Below are 16,740 nucleotides of genomic sequence, written 5' to 3'. Positions count from 1 at the left end.
TGTAACACGTGGGCAGCCCAGGCCCGCTGAGCTCTCCTGGAACTCCCTGTGAGTAGGGACACCTCACAGGGTGACTCCTTGAGGTTGAGAGAGTCATTGCCTTAACAGATTCTCAGTAAGTGATTAATAGCATGCTAAAACTCTTAGCTGAGTGATACAAAGGATCGACTGTACATGTATAGTCCTTTAGATATAAAGTACTGACCAAGCCTGGGACTAGGAGTGGGTCCAGCTGCACCCAGACTCCTTTCTGATGAGTTTAGAAAGCAAGGGGGGCCCCTCTGAACCGTGTCACTCACAGGAGGGTCTCCCAGGCAGTTTTGTCTGACCCCATTCTCTATGCAGTAAGTACCAAGTGAACCTTGCCCTTGGATCCTGTTAAACCACTGTCACATTTACTATAGAACTTTGTTAAATCGCTGTTTTATATCAATGAACGTTGCTACTTCTGTGAGGGAAATGCATCACTCCATCCACAACCAATTGGGGGCGTGGCAGGATGGCAAGCAGTGTCACTGGTTACTTATGGAGGCACAGGGTGAATCAGTGCCAGCTTCTCATAAGAACGGGCTTGTGACAACTGGCATAACTGGGAAGCTGTTGAAAAGCACCTTATGGCCACACAAAAGATGGAAAAGGAGTTATCTGTCTGCAAGATACTAGGTGGTAACTTTCAAAACGCCCACAAGCAACTCCCTCCATGGGCAAAATTAATGCACAACATTGTTAACTACAGCTGTGAAAGGCTGGGACAACACACCAGCTGAAAAACAAAACCTGAAGCTCCAGGGAGGAGGTCACAAAATCAGTCCCATGAAACAAGGAACGGAGACTAGATCAAAGGCAAACAAATTTAAAAACCCACAAAGAGGGTGTCAAGAAGAGAGGAATGGATTGTGGACAAATGCATTAGCTCTGGGCATTTCTAGAGCTGCCATTCAAGGTCAGCCTGCTGGCACAGAGTCCGATTGCAGAATTCCAGAAACAGGTATCAGTGACAGGAAGGAGCATATTTCAGCTCCTCTGGTGCCAGTCCCTAGGAAGGGAGACAATATCCGTGGCACGCCCCAGCCCACAGGCTGTGGCCAGAGCTTTGGCTGCCCAAACACAGTGTGTTGGTGTCCAACAGCACATGGGCACAGCTGCGCCTCAGCCCAGAGCTGTCCCTGCCACTGCCATCCTCACCCCCAGGGTAGGGGCTGCCCCCAGCTCACCCTAAACCCAGAGTTGCTGCCTGAGCCCTAGGTTTCCTCCTGGTTAGCAGCCATTGCTCCTGCCTCCCTATTCCCTCTGGTTGAGCAGAGAGAGAGAGAGCAGGAAGGAAATTACAGAAACAGTAATTTTATTCCAAGGGCAAATGTATTTAAATAATTTACAGTCATTGGACAGCCTGAAAGTTGTTGGGTTTTTTTTCTATGATTAAATCACAAAGATGTTAAAATAAAAACAGTATTTAAAAAATGACCATACACAGCATGAGGGAGGGGCTGGGCACAGGGGACCTGCCGGACCCCAGGGAGGGAGCAGGGCCCCTGTGGACAGACACACACCCCCTGCCCCAGAGCAGGTCTGTTCTGAGGGGAGAGGAGCCATCCCCTCCCTGCTGCGTGCTGGAGCGAAGGCGAGCAGCCGGGGAAAGGCGTGGGGTGCCTGTGGGGCCCTGGTGGCATGGGGCAGCCCTGTGTGCAGAGCCAGCTGCCAGCCCCACATCCCAGAGATGGCCAAACAGGGTGGGAGGGAGGCGAGGATGCATTGCTACCCCATGCTGTGCCCTCACCCCAACCCCACGACACAGGGGGCTGCTGGCTCCTCCACTCCTCTGCCGGAGCCAGGCTGGCCATGCTGCAGGGTGGTCTCCAGCCCCAGGGGATAAGGCAACACTTTGTGTTCAGGGAAGGAGCCCAGAGCTCCTCCAGCACCGTCCATTGCTCCTGCCCCACGTCACCTGGGTCCCTGACCTCAAGGCTGGTGCCATGAGGTGCTCCCTGGGGTGCCAGGGGCACCACAGCTCCTGGACAACAGCCTGAGCTACCCCTCTGCCCCTCTCAACCCCTTCCACCCCCCTGGGTACGCAGCCTGCCCCAGGGGGGGCTGCTGTGGCCCAGGAGGGGTTGGGAGTGACACTGGGGTAGCTGGGGACAACACTGTCACCCACAGCAGTAGTGGGTGAGCAGGCACTTTCCAGCTCCCACAGGCCCATGCCGGGGGACCCGTTCTCTCCCCGGCCCCACCAGCCTCGCTCTTAGCTCCAGACGTCCAAAGAGTACCGGCCCTTGGTCATCAGTTTCTTTACATAGTCCACAGCCTGGGGCTGGCTCATGTTCCCAAACTCAGCCACGATCTCGTAGAAGGTGTTCTGCACGTCCCGGGCCATGTTGCGAGCATCGCTGGAAACAAGGGGAGCATGAGCGAGGCAGTAAGACATGAGAGGCACAGAGCCCTGGCTGCCTCTCAACACCCGGACACGGACAGTTCACTCAGCCCAGCCCATCTGCCCGGCCACATGCCCTCCCTGGAACAAGGACAGCGCAACCCTCCCAGGGCTTGAAACACACAAGCAGGTAAACTGAGTCACGGTCATTTTCCTGAGAATAGAAACGTTTTCCCGAAGTCCCTTCCCTGCCCCTGGACTTACCCGCACACATAGATATGAGCATTCCCCTCATTAAGCAGCTTCCAGATGTTTTCCTTGTTCTTCTTCAGTAAGTGCTGAACATAAACCTGGCAGAAAACAAGGTGGCAGTGAGGTGAGAGGGACAGAGCTCCCACCCCACAGGCCATGGCGAGAAAGGGGAAGCCAAGCCCATGCTCGTGGCTCACAGACCCTGAGCTGGGTGCTCCTATGACTGTCATGGGCCTTTGCTAGCAGCGAGGCTCCAGGCTGGGAGTCTCCAGCCCTCAGAGGCTTTTCTTCCCCCACTGCCACAGCTGGGAGCGATTGCGGGCAGCACAGGCAAGCGGCTGGGGGACTAGAGTGGTACCTTCTCAGCCTGGTCCCTGGAGAAGGCAACGTTGAGCTGGGTGAGGACTCCCTCCTGATGGAAGTGGGCCAGCTCCTTGCGGTACAGGTAGTCCTCACGCTCGTGGCGGCAGCCGTAGTAAAGCACTGTGTCGCCCACCTCTTTGCCTGCAGAGTCACACAGCACCCGTCAGCTGGCCCCCTGAAGCCCCCACCCCGCCTTGTCCTGCCAACCTGGTGGAGACAGAGCTGCACAACTGCTGCTGTTTGAGGGGAAGTTGAAGATTTGATTCCCCCAAATACCCAGATGATTTAGAAATGGATCTAAGTGACTTGACTGTGACTATTCAGACATGGTGGCAGAAGACAGAGAACTGGCCCATGTCTATCTGCCCCCCCAAAACATCCTCTGTGGCCAAGAGGAAGACAAAGCATTCCCATTTGCTGCTGTTCACCCTGCTCCACCACCTCTGCTTTTTGCTAGTCCCATCAGCGATGTGAGCAGCACAGGCTGCACCTTGGAGGCACCACCTGGCCCTGCAGAGCACCGTCCTGCAGCAGATCCAGGCCCCAGGGGAGTTTCTGGGCACTCACCTTGCTGCTTCAGCCAGGCCCGCTCCTGAATGAAGCCGATGAAGGGGGCTATGCCAGTTCCCGGCCCGATCATGATGACAGGCGTGCTGGGTTTGAAGGGCAGACGGAACTGCGACTTCCTGACATACATGGGCACCAGGGAGTTGCTCCCATTCTCGTTGGGCATCTTGTTCTTGAGCCAGTTGGTGGCCACCCCTTTGTTCAGGCGTCCCGTCTTGGTCTCGTACTCCACCGTCACCGCACAGATGTGGATGGCGTTGGGGTGAACCTGCAGGGAAGGGATGTCAGTGCCAGGCTGAGAGAGAGCCCCAGCAACCCCACAGCTCAGTCCCTCGTGCTCAGGGATGGGGAAAAGTTTAAGCTAATGTTAACACTGGGACAGCTACTCCTCCCCTGGCAGATCAAACCTCCCAGCATGGCCCACATTCTGTCTTGCACCCAGCTCATCACAGGACCATAGTATCACGAACAACCTCAGGCTTCAGGCACAAAGCGTAGTGTGAATTTTGGCCAACTCCTAAAATACCACCTTGCTTCCAAGCCCTGAAAGCACAGCCTATGGGTGAAGAGGAGCAGGGCTGCAGGGAACAGGGTGGTATCAGGGCACAGCTGTGTGACCCTCTGCAGACCCTGTGAAAGTTGGGATAACCAACTTTCTTTATTCTCATGCACAGAGATAACTAGAGCTGGCCCCCCTCACAGAAAGTGTTGACAGGGCAAGTTCCCCATGTCCTGTCCCCAGCTGGACAGGGGGATGGTGGCACTGTGGAGCTGCAGCTGAAGCCTCAGCAGGCTGAGTCCCTGCTGGAAGCACACTCACCTTGGAGGAGGAGGCGATGGAGTAGTAGCGGGCCTGCAGGCGGGGCAGGAGCTCACACAAGTGGTCAAGGGGGGGGCGCAGCGAGGGCATGTCCTGCAGGATGGCCAGGATGTTCCTCCGGGCTTCCACCACCCAGCTGAGGTAGAGAGCCTGCAGGCAAGGAGGGCACACACATGACAACTTCCCTATGTGGTTGGCAAACACCCCCTCAGCTCTCTGCACGTGGTGCCCAGCAGTCCCAGATCCCATTTGAGGATCCCCCAGCACCCAGTTCAAGCCAGCAGCTCTGCTGGGCAGGCCACAGCTCCCACCTTCCCCTCAGCAGCAGACGATGCCATTTTGCGGAGGCGCTCCTGCTCGCTGGTGTCCGTGGCGTACTGGGCCAGCTCGTAGAGGACGTTGGTGCGGGGCGGGTTAGTGATGTCCAGGTAGTACGTCAGGGCTGTACGGTAGGACGTGGGGCAGGGGAAGGGGTGTTTCTTATTGGATTCCTCTGGATAAGGAAGAGAAAAAAAAAAAAAAAAATCAGAAATCAGCAACCACTTGCTGTTATGTTAGAGATTTTGTGCCAGCAGCTACGCGCAGTGTATGAGAGCTGGAGACAGAGAATGGGCTTCAGGGAGGAGAGAGCAGCCCTAGAGCTGAATCAGCCTGTTGGCCCAAGCCCTGATCCCACACTGAAGCAGCTCCAGCACACCTCCTTCTCCAGGCAGCTACATCTCCCAGTAGCCCCTTTTGTGTTTCACAGATGCTGCCTGACAGCTTATCAGTAAAAAAAAAAAATACTCCATGCTCCCCACCGGGGCTCTCTGCCCTGAGATAACACAGAGGCACCCAGCAAACTCCCAGACCAAGCAGGAGAGCTGTTCTCCACAGCTGTTCTCCACAGCTAATTTGGCCTCACACACTTACACCTCCTTCAGATCTGGCCTCGGAAGTGTCCTTAGTCTCCTTCAGCCACGGACAGTTGTGCTCAGAGGCGCCACAGGAAAGTGCCAGCAGTCAAGGCTGGAGCCATTCAGTTCAGCAAATTAAGAGCTCCGGAAAGGACAGGAATGACAGCATGAGGCCAGACAACATGGGACACTGCACAGCAGGCTCTGGCAGTGCGTTACAGACACTTGCTCTCCTGAAACCAGGAGCTCCCTTAGGCTCCTGGGCCAGCACATCTGATGCCTCAGGTCAGGCTGCCCTGCTTCAGGAGTAAGATGGGCAGCAGCTGCCGTCTCCCTCCTGCCAGTGACCAGCTCTGCTGGGAACACTGCCCAAGGAGAGGTCTTTGTATCAGCACAAGTGCTCCCTCCTGCCAGCTCAGCCCCAAGCCTGTGCCTCCTTCAAAGACTGCATAACAGCATCTCAGACAGCAAGGCCCCCATGGAGCTCTGGGGCTGCTGCAGCAGGGGCATGCTCTGGAGGACTGATGGTCATAATTAGGAGCATGCTGTTATATAATGTGTTATTGAACATTTACACTAAGTAAATTTCACAACTGGCCCACTTCAGCTGGCTCCCAGCAGCAGGCTCTGTGCCGCTGCTAGAATGGCATGGCAGACTGTGTGGCCATGGGACATCTCTGTTGGCCTGAAGGTGCCCTACGGGACCTGAAGGTGATCTGGTCCCTGCTCTGGTGGGAAGGATAGAGGCCATAGCTGAAGGAGAACTCCTGACACTCAGGGGTGATCCACACTCACCGTCCAAATTGTTTAGGGACATGATCGTGTCCAGATCCATGCCCAGGATCTCACCAATCTGATTCACCAGAGAAGAGTCATTGGCTGGGTACACTGCCACGTGGTCCCCAGACTCGTACCTGGCACGAGAGCAGGAGGAGAGCAGATGAAACACCAGCACCACTTCTTGTCCACCCCAAGCCTGAGTTGCTCAGCTAGAAGACAAAGCGGGCTAGTGCAAGGGGCAGTATGACAGCTCCAATATCTGACCTGCCACAGAGTCAGGAATCCCCAAGAGCCAGCAGAAACAGCAGAAAGGACCATTGCGGAATAATGGTGGTTCTTAAAACCACCATTTTCAGAAGGGACCTCCAAAGTAACAGCAGATTTGCCAGAGACTTCAGCAAGGCTGGACTTTCATCAAGGACAAGTTAACTCCCTGACAGGCAAGGAGCAAAGCTGCTCAAAACCTCTGCAGCATTTTGTTACATTAAGCCACATGGATTCACAGCTTTCTCACACACACACACAGAGGAATTTAAGCATGAGGGTTTTTAAGAACAGGGCTTTATTCCTCCTATGCTGGTACACCTAAGCCAGGCAAACCCAGGCATGAGCCATCCCAGCTCTCCCCTCTCTCACAGCTCATCTGCCCCCTCAGTTTTCCAAGGACTTCTAGAGAATTCTTGCAACTGAGACTACTCAGGTAGGACAGGTATGTGCAACCAGCTCTGGAGGAACCCAGAGCAGCCAGCTGGCACAGTCAGGCACAGCACAAGAGCTGGGAGAAAGACCTGACATGTGGTACAGAAGCCCAGAGGGGCAGTGTTAAGTAACTGTGAGAACAAGGTCCCCTTCTGAAGTGCTGGATGAGACCAGTGGCACATCCTTGTTACATGCTCCTGATGCAGACTGCTCCTGCCAGAACAGAGGAACAGTCTCCCAGGGAAAACTACCTGATTTTGGAATTGGAGATATCCAGCTCCAGGTGCATGAGGTGTCGCTCTCCACCCTCGTTCAGCTTGCGGTTCTCTGTAACCTGGGCCAGGAAGGGGTTCTTGGCATCAAACGGCCTAGAAGGGAAGACAAGGATCCTCTGGGTTACTCTCCTGCAGGCTGACAGTGCTTTCTGTATCCAAGCATGCTCCCTCTGTCTCCAGAGCAGGCTCCCACGATTTGAGCATGGGGCTGTCCTGGCTCATGTTTCAAAGCACACCACAAACCAAATTATGATCCTGCTGCTACCCACACTGGCAGAGAAAACTGATCATTTTCCTTCTAAGCACAGCTTCGGTCCCATTAAAAACAAGTGATACAAAAGGAGATTGGAAGAACGTCACATCTCAAAGAAATATTTCAGTTTGGAAATAATTTATACAGCTCTTCTCTCCAAAGTAATGCTGCAAGCAACCATCACGCATTAGCTTCCCTGGGCAAGGACAGACAGTGACCTCAAGACAGGTGCTGCAAATGTACCAGCCAAACAGGACATGTGAACACAGCCATCTTCTCACTTGCTAATGATTCATTAACCAGGGAATCCCTCAGAGTCCCAGTGAAGGTCTGAGCCCATTTCTCTTGGGCAGGTATCTGCCACACGGCTGCGTTGCAAAAACGACACTGCCCACATAGCACATGTTGTTAGAAACACCAAGGACTCTGCCAGGCAAAGCCTGGCCCACGTACACCCTGCCCAGGGCTGTGTGGCACTTACGGCTTCTGGTTCTCGTAGCTCTTGAGACGACCCATCTCACCCGTGTAGACTTTGTTCATGTTCACATCTGTGTGCACCACCAGCTCATACTGGCGGATGCTGGAGGAGGAAGGGGGAAAGAAAAGAGAAAAAAGTCAAACCAGAAATCGCAAGGTACATCTAGAACCAACATCTGCTTTGCTGGATTTGCTGCAGTTCAAAAACAAATGCAACTTCAACCCCTTTGCCCCTCTCAAGACATCAGGAATCAGGCAGAAAGCCCAAACCAGGAGGAAACATCAGCTTCACTGGGAGCATCACAACCCAGCAAAGCTCCCCACAAAGGGACCAAACCCATCACATCCCTCTTCAGACCAGAAATCCACAGCTGGGTTCAGGCTCAGTCCAAACAGCCCCCACTCTCTTCACATGTGCCCTCTCAAGTTTGGGAGGCAGCACACAGGAAAGGGGACAGCAGCTCAGGGCTGATGCCACAGCCACCACTCAGAGGTGGCCAATCTCTCTGCACCCAGAAGAACCTGCTCCCATACCCACCTGGACTCTTCTCCTGTAGCCTCCACCCCAAAGTGTTCACACACTGCTGGCCAGAACTGCTCTCTCCAGGTGATAAAATCTTCTTCCAAGCTAGCCAGGGCAAAAGAGAGATTCAGTAACCCTGTCCAAGGGGGAGAGAAGGGCTATTCCCAGAGGAGCCATCTGAGATCCCTATGGAATTCCTCCTTCACCAAAGGAAAATGCATTTGCCCTTGGATCCAAGCAGTTTTGGTATGTCTACATGCCCACAAATTGCCAGAAGAGCATCTTCTGATCACTAAGTGGGTAGGAGGGAACTGTGCCACCCCTTTCCTTCACCAGTCTGCCAAGGAAGGCTTTGTTATTCAGACTCTGTCTTTAACCAACTCATCTCCCTCTCACACACTCCTGTTATTAGGTCACCTTCCTAAAGGCAGATTCCACCATGGCAATGCTTATTTTTCTGGGCTCAGAGTCTCCCACATAGAGCACATCCCTCTCATCAGGTCTTGCAGCCCTTAGAGGTAAAGCCACAGGTAGATGCAATTTCCTAGGTTAAGCTGGTTAAATTAAGCTGGTTAAGTTGAGCATTACACAGTGCTCAGGTGATCATAGAGAGGTCAAAAACCCCAAAATCATTGTCCAAGTTAAAAAATTGCTGCCTTCCACCATAAAACAGTTCACAAGGAGATGGAGTTTGCCTCCTGCACAGGGATGGGTGAGTTTATCCATACAGGCTGGGTTAGCAAGGGAGCTGCAGGTGGGCAGAGGAAGCTGCAAAGCCTCCTCAAGTCTGTAACTAAGGTCATTTAAAGCTGATGTTGCCTTTCCCAGACACAGGATCCTCTAGGATACTCCAAGTGTACAGGGATCCAATTGTGAGAGAGCACACAGACACACAGAGACACATCAGCTCCCACAGCTAGTGCTATGGGAGTTTACTTCTGTCTTAGTAGTAGAGCCAACTCCCTGTCAAGGCCCCTTCCACAACGCTTTAGTCAGCTCTGCCCAGACCTTCAAGCTAAGCTACTCACTTGCCATCATCATCTCCCAGCCCAAGTTCAAAGATGCGTTGGGCTCCAAGTTCCTCCAGTCTCTTGTCCACATACTTTCCCATGGCATTGAAGTGTTCATAAGTCTTGTTCCCCAGCCCAAAGACCTAGAAAGGGAATGCTGATGAGTGTGGAGAAGCAGCGGCTGGATGTTTCCCATCCAGTTGGCATCCTCCAGCCAGTATCACCCAGCAAAGGAATCACAGAATCATCTTGGCTGGAAAAGACCTTGAAGATCATTCAGTCCAACCATTAACCTCACACTGACCATTCTCAACTCCACCAGATCCCTCAGCACTGTGTCAGGCCAACTCTTAAACCCTTCCAGAGATGGGGACTCCCCCCTGCCCTGGGCAACCCATTCCAACACACAACAACCCCTTCTGAAAAGAAATGCTTCCCTAATATCCAGTCTAACCCTGCCCTGGCACAGCTTGAGGCCATTCCCTCTTGGCCTGGCGCTGGTTCCTTGGCTCAAGAGACTCATCCCCCCACTCTGCACCCTCCTGCCAGGGAGCTGTAGAGGGCCAGGAGGTCTCCCCTCAGCCTCCTCTTCTCCAGACTAAACCCCCCCAGTTCCCTCAGCCGCTCCCCAGCAGACCTGTGCTCCAGACCCTGCCCCAGCTCTGTTGCCCTTCTCTGGACACACTCGAGTCATTCAATGGCCTTTTTGGGGTGAGGGGCCCAAAACTGAACCCACTCATCGAGGTGCAGCCTCACCAGTGCCCAGTACAGGGGTAAGATCCCTTCCCTTTCCCTGCCTGGCCATGCTAGTGCTGATACAAAAGTTGAAGACAGACAGCAAGTCCTCTCCCAGCTCCCCGTCAGCTATTCATGGACCTTGAGTAAGAATTTACCACTGGAGTGTTTGCTGGTCAGTAGGTACCACACCTCTGCTGAGCCAGGCCTTGGGCACGTCAAGGGGATGCACATACAAGAGCTGCCTGCACCATCTCCTAGAGGGACCAGGAAAAGCCTGGACTCCCTGGAGAATGACTGCTGCCCCTTGCCTCCCACAGACCGCTCAGCAAATGTTTGCTCAGTGCTTACACAGAGCAGCTTAACATCTCCAGCAGTGGATTTTCTCCTCATTTGCAATTATTATGCTGCCTAAGGAATTTGGCTGGGCTTTAGGTGAGGTGGCTGTATCTCAGCCAATTATTCAGCTCAGCACAGGAAGAGTGCTACACACTCCAAGTGATTTAATTTGCAGGAGAAGATCTGGCCTGGGGCTGCTCAATTAACTTCTGAACAGCAGCAGCAGCAGCCTGTAACTCATTTACAGACCTTGTATTCAATGCCTGCTGGGCTGTTTGTGGCAAGACATTACCAGCAAACCCTTGTGATTTAGGGAGTGGAGAGAGTACTCTGACTCTGCATTTAAAGCCCCCCAGATATATGTTTGCAAGCGTCTATGAAACCTGGGGAGGAAGACAATAGGGGCTGCATCTGACACAGGCATACAAGGCATAGACATCATGTTGTGCCTTTACCTAAGCCACATGCAGGCACAGTGGAAGGCTTCTGACTTTCTTGCCCAAATGCAACATAAGCTGGAATTGAGCCACTTACTGCAAATCGGAGACCCGACAAGTCAGCGTCAGCCTCCTGCAGCCAGTCGTAGAAGTCTTGGGCATTGTCCGTGGGATCACCTTCACCGTAAGTGGCCATGCAGAACACAGCCAAGGACTTGTCAATCTCTGAGAGGCGACTCAGATCCGACTACAACCAAAGGAAAGAATAAACCCTCAAGGGATCCCACAACACGGTTATTGGGCAAGTCTATTCCTACAATACAGAATACCTCTGGTTGAGCAGAACAGCACCACGTAATGTCAAACAGCTGATTACAAAAGGGATTGGGAAAGGCCAAACCCACTCAAAACGGAAGGGGAAATAAAGCTAATCACCCTCGCTGGACTGCAAGTCAATTCTTCTACCCCACCAGAAAAGCAATGGGATTTTCCATACAGGGCTTTAAGGGACCAGGATCGTTGTTCACTTTGGAGAACACCACAATGTCAGTGCCTCTGTCCAAGCCTGCCGCAGTATGGGCCCAATGCTAACTACAGAAGGAATATGGAGCAAGTTTCATGCTGACAGTGGATGATTTGCACTTCCCAAACACTCTAGACCACTTCCCTTTTTCAGTCATGTTGCAGTGCTCACTCCAGATCTGTGGAATGGCAAGGACCAAGTCCATCTCTCCATCTCTCAGGCTGATCTTTTCTCCCCTCAACGACGTGACTAAAAGGGAAACTGTCCCTTGGCCAGGCTCCTTCCATTTATTTTCAGGGGACATAAAAGGATGTTACCTATCCTGAGGCTGTTCATGGCTAACTTACCAAGTCATACTCCTCTGGATCTGCTGCCATGCCCCGAAGGCCATAGCGATGAGCATCTTTGGAAAGACGATTGGCAAACTCCTCTGCTGTACCCGTCTGGGAACCATAGAAAACCACTATGTTTCGCCCCTGGAGAGAAAAATAAATCCCTGTTAAATGGTGATTACTCATTTGGCAAATGCAAGGATGAAGCACATCTCGTCAGAGGCAAAGGAAACATCTGGTATCAGGAGCCCTGGACTGCAACCTAAAGGCAGTTAAGAGTCTGCACTCGGTACAGGACTCCAGGCTGGGTTTGCAGCAGAAAACTCAAGGCTAAGCTGTTAATAAGAACATGAGTCCTGTCAATCTCAGAGGGATGACTCAGGTCAGACAAACCCAAAGCAAAGAATAAACCCTCAAGATTTATACCCAGCCTCAAGGCTGCAGTGTGACTCCTGGAAACAGGGAACTCCCTGGATGAGAAAGCAGATTTGCCTAAGCTTTGGGAAAGCGCCTCAGCACCAGAGCTCCTGCTCTGCCACAAGCCACCTACTTTGAAGTAAAACGGAAAACATATCCAGCCCTTGCTTCTTCCTCTGCTTCCTCTTGTGTCCAGTCCAGCAGAGTCAAAAGCTGCCAGTTCTGCATACAACAGTTCCCATTCCATACTGAGCCAGTTTGGGAACCAACCATACAGATAAACAACTGCCAGCCAATGACTTTAAAGTCTTTGCCATCTCTCCTTCTGACTTTGATCTCGTATTACACTTTTTTTGCACCAAATTTTCACTTTAATTTTTTCTTCTAAGAATAACTCTCAGGCATAGACTGAGAGAGCTATTCCTGCCCACACAGCCTTCCTCTGGATGCTCTTTGCAGCAGACATGTCTCTGTATCCAAACCAGTCCCCTTGCTGACAACTAGACAGACTCCAGAGGAAACTGGGAAGGACACAAGCTCCCCCACCTTCCTTCCCAGTGCCCCACATAGCCAGAGCAAGAAGCTTACCGTCTTCTTCATCTTCTCAATGAAGCTGCTGTCTCTCACTGGAGCTGCTCTGAAAGACAGCAAGAACCTCCTTTCAGATAAGCACATTCATTCTTTAAGTTCAGAAATAAGCAAGTGGGGAAAACGTGGCTCCCAGATCGCAGGAAAGCTACCCAAAGGGGTGAGAGTCCTCATCAACCACTCTTATTTATCCTGTCCCAGGGATGACTGTTGCTCAGCTCAGGACTTCTCTGCACACACCCATGGAGCAGGGACTCCGAGAGCAGAGGGGAAAAGCTGACCCCCTGCCTTACCTCCATCGGTAAATCCTCCCACAGGCAAAGCCCAGGCACTCAGCCCTGGGTGTCAGGAAACCTTTACTCTATCAACTGCTCCAAGAGGCTTCACACCTGAGCAGGTCACAAGGATCTCACAGAGCTACAATGCAAGAGTATGTCTCCAGATAAATCCCAGGGGCCAAGCCATGGTGGGAGAGAAGGGAAGGGAAAGCTCCCTGCTTCCCCCGCTGCAGCAGACAGGCAGAGGATCGATCCTCACCCATGACCCCCAGGGCAGATTCCCCAAGCCTGAAGTCAGACAGGGCTAAAAACCAGCTGTTCCGACCTCAAAACAGCATGCCAGACATGAGTCCCAGAGCTGGAGAGCCCTGCAGAGCAGACGGAGGCAGCTGATCGGACCCACAAAGCTGCCAGCAAGGCAACCAACTGCCTGCTGAGGTCCTGCAGGGCTCGTTCCCACGCTGGCGTTTGCATCCCCAGTGCGGATCTCCAGCACAGAGAGTGTTTGTTTTATTGCATGGAGGCAGCTTTCTCTAGCTCAGAAGCAGGACAAATCACAGCACCGTCAGAAACATCAAGGCAGAGATTCACACCACTCTGGCTACCCTATTAGGTAGGGAGCCAGAAAAGCTTTGCTATCCTAAGCACACCCATGGGGTTTTAGTGTCACAGGGTGAAAGCAACCCAGCCCCAGGGATCCTGGGAGCCTCACAAGCAGAGGTGGCTCTAGCTACAGTCAGATTAGGTGCTGGGGTCTTTCAAGGCAGGAGGGCAAGTGCCAGGAGCTCACTTGCTGTCTTCCCCATTGGAGCTTCCGTAGCGGGGAGGTGGAACATGGGACCCGTTCCTGTTTCTCTTTCACAATGGAAGAATGCAAGGCTGGGTCTCCTGTGGGAAGAGAGAAGCCTCCAGGCAAAAAACAAATGGCTTTGGCTCCAGCCCATGTGAGAATGTGCAGAGCTCGCTAACAGTTTCCTAAACTCTTCAGTCCAGAGGGAGGGATCTCTGCGGATGTGCAGAGGCATTTGCAGAGCACACACACAGACACGGAGCGGCAGGGTGGGGGGTGTTCAGTAACACATGCCTTCAAGCACCCCTTTCTACCCAAAGGTATCAGTGAGCTCCATAACCAGGACTGACAGCTCTGCGCACCAACAGTCTCATACAGCATGCACGGAAGATGAGCAAACCCTACCCAAAAAAAGCTACCAAAGGCAGCTGTGCTCCCAGGAGAGAGCGGCTTTGCACCCCCCACTTTGCTCTCTCAGCAGTTAAAAGTCTCTTGTGTTGTCATTTGTCCCCGATGGGAACAGGGATATCACAAGCATCTTCAGAGAGCAGCCCCAACCCTGCCCACGCTACTGTCGGGACAGGGGCTCGGGCAAGCTGCCCCCCAGCCAGCTCACAAGACTTAACTTGCACTTAGCTTTTGGCTCCCCGGTGAACCTCTTTGGTTTACTGCCTTCTGCAAATGAGATCCAATTAAAATAGCTGTTGGGTCAACTGCTAAACAAAACGCTTTTAAAGGAAAAAAAAAAACCGTTTTAGATCCTTTCAGCAAGCTCCCTCTGGAAGAGAAAAGGGTGCAGCACATGGAGCTTGTCCATTTTCAAAGGAGGCAATCCTGCACTGAAGTGTTGTGAACAGTCTGTGGCTCAGACACAGAAGAAATAATGAGTCTGGCTTTTGAAAAAAGGCTACACAACTCCCTGAAATTTCTTCATCAGGGTGGCTTGAAAAATCTGAGCTGCAAAAACTCACAGACACTGGAGACAGAAATGACACTCCTTTTTGCTGCTCAGCCAGGAAAACTTTTAAGAGAAAGTGTATTTTCAGCAACAAATGCTCTTACAGCTTAGATAGCTCAGGGTAGCAACTAGGAGTGTTAGAAGAAGCGATGGGTGGAAGAAAGAGGATTAACTCCACTGTTGGAGAATCTAGCTTGTACAGATTGCCCACCCTTGGTGAGAGCCCACAGCACAAGTGACACCCAGGGCTCTCCGATACTTTGACTGCAGGAGAAAGAAAGGAGAGAGGAGGAAGTTCCCAGCAGCTCAGCAACAATATCAAAGTGTCTCAGCTGAACATCTCTCCTTCAGAAAGCTCCCATGCCCATCACTTTGCTCCTGAAAGCACACATACAGCCACAAGAGAGAACACAGCCTGGCCATTGCAGAGAAACCCGAGCACTGACAGAAGGGTCTCCTCTGGAACAGCCTGCCTCTGAGCAGACTCTCGCCTTACTTCTCCTCCTGCCCCAGAAGGGAGAAGGACCCCACTCCACCCAGCTTTGGGGTGGCAGGAGCGACCCTCCGAGTCAGAGTGATCCCGCCTGCCCATGGGGCAGATTAACTCACCTCGCCAGGGCCACCTCTTCTCGCGGGGCCGAGTACACGCAGCCCATGGCTGGGGCAGGCAAGAGGCAGACAAAGAGTCGCAGGGCAGCCGTGTCTGTCTGCAAGGGGAGGTGTAGGGGGACGGATCTAACTTAGCTCTGGAGCAACACGCACACAGGCCTTTCCATTCTGCTCCTCCTGGGCATTAAAGCCAAGCGTCAGCCTTTTGTTAAGGAGAAGAGAGCCGGCACAAAAGGTCCCAGCACGGGTCATAGCAGGAATGGTCCTGCCTGCTCAGATCCTCGTGGTGGGGCTTCGGAAGTTACTGAGTGGATCCGCGCAGTCCTGAGAAACTGCAACATCTGGCAGCAGTGGCAGAAAGGAATTAGGAGTGGAGAATGACACCTCCCAGGATCCTCCGCAGCACACGGCCCTCTCCCATCCGCGTGGAGCAGGGGGACGGGACACAAAACCCTCCCCCAGCCTTGTTACCTTGGAAACTGTTTATATCACAGCTGCTTTTATATATATTCTTTTTTCTAAAAAAAAAAAAAAAAAGTCGACGCTGTAGCTGAATGAAATGATTCCAGACACTGCGTGAGCAACGCTATGGGTAACTATGGCAGTGCCATTACGGAGGCAGCTCAAAGGAGTTTGTTCTCTTCAGGATCCTATTAAATTAAATTAGAGATGGTCGGTCTCTCTCTAACACACACGCAGGCAGCAAAGAGAGCTAATCAGGCTAAGGAGTTGGAGCAATTCCTGGCACAGGAAGCCCTACAAGCACCAGGGAATGGATTTCTCTAGAGCTGCAGAATAGAGATAAGCCAATTCATGCCCCAAACAATGTTAAAGAGAGGGGGAGAAGGGAGGGGGTGACACCCAGCATACCAATCGCTGACTCGATTACATCTCCCCAGGGCGACAGTCTGCACGACTCTGGAATGGGCACATGAGAAAGGAAAGAAATCTGTGATTGGGAAACACGAAGAGGAGGCGCAGCTGAAGAATAAAAATAAATGAGTGCATTCCCCAGCGAGGAAGCACAGTGGCCGTGGCTGCGTGGCGATCGAGAGCCGTTCTCCTTAATGACATCTGCAGAGCAGGCTGTGGGAAAGCTGCTCCAGTGGTTTCAATTAAGTCTGAAAACGGTCAAAACGCAAACAATCCTCAGAGGGCGGTATCCCAGCCTGCCCCACGCACACGTGTATTACACAACACAGGTACAGGACGTCTTGTACGTGGGAAATCTCTGCATATGCTGGACTCTGACCCTTCTCTGTGGACTTCAGGCAGGAAAACAGCTCCTCTTGGCTGCAAGGGTGAGGGATCAGCAAGCGCCTGAGCTGTGGCTGAACGCAGAGATGCATTGTCAGGGCAAGATCATGACTGTTCCCAGGCGACACAGGCTGGTGGAGCCATGCAGAGCAAACCCAGCTCAGGTGCCATCCAGAACAGGGTATTTTGAC

At 52.6% G+C, this 16,740-nt stretch overlaps 1 protein-coding gene across 1 annotated transcript in view; it reads right to left on the bottom strand.

Annotated features, from left to right (window-relative positions):
* Positions 1-1,405: 1,405 nt before the first annotated feature.
* Positions 1,406-16,740, bottom strand: part of LOC113487238 (NADPH--cytochrome P450 reductase) — a 29,311-nt gene continuing 13,976 nt past the window's right edge. The window contains exons 3-16 of the mRNA XM_026861709.1: positions 12,658-12,706; positions 11,668-11,796; positions 10,895-11,044; positions 9,305-9,429; positions 8,292-8,381; positions 7,758-7,856; positions 7,000-7,116; positions 6,065-6,183; positions 4,685-4,866; positions 4,374-4,523; positions 3,554-3,821; positions 2,982-3,127; positions 2,636-2,721; positions 1,406-2,387 (exon numbers count right to left, since the gene is read on the bottom strand). Of these exons, the coding sequence (XP_026717510.1) occupies positions 2,243-2,387; positions 2,636-2,721; positions 2,982-3,127; positions 3,554-3,821; positions 4,374-4,523; positions 4,685-4,866; positions 6,065-6,183; positions 7,000-7,116; positions 7,758-7,856; positions 8,292-8,381; positions 9,305-9,429; positions 10,895-11,044; positions 11,668-11,796; positions 12,658-12,706 (1,855 nt within the window). The 3' untranslated portion in view covers positions 1,406-2,242. The remainder of the gene's footprint in view (positions 2,388-2,635; positions 2,722-2,981; positions 3,128-3,553; positions 3,822-4,373; positions 4,524-4,684; positions 4,867-6,064; positions 6,184-6,999; positions 7,117-7,757; positions 7,857-8,291; positions 8,382-9,304; positions 9,430-10,894; positions 11,045-11,667; positions 11,797-12,657; positions 12,707-16,740) is intronic.

The sequence above is a fragment of the Athene cunicularia genome, assembly GCF_003259725.1.
Source record: "Athene cunicularia isolate RWA chromosome 19 unlocalized genomic scaffold, athCun1 chr19_part1, whole genome shotgun sequence".
NCBI lineage: Eukaryota > Metazoa > Chordata > Aves > Strigiformes > Strigidae > Athene > Athene cunicularia.
Note: the sequence above shows the minus strand (reverse complement) of the source record. Positions and strands in the feature narration are given on the sequence as shown.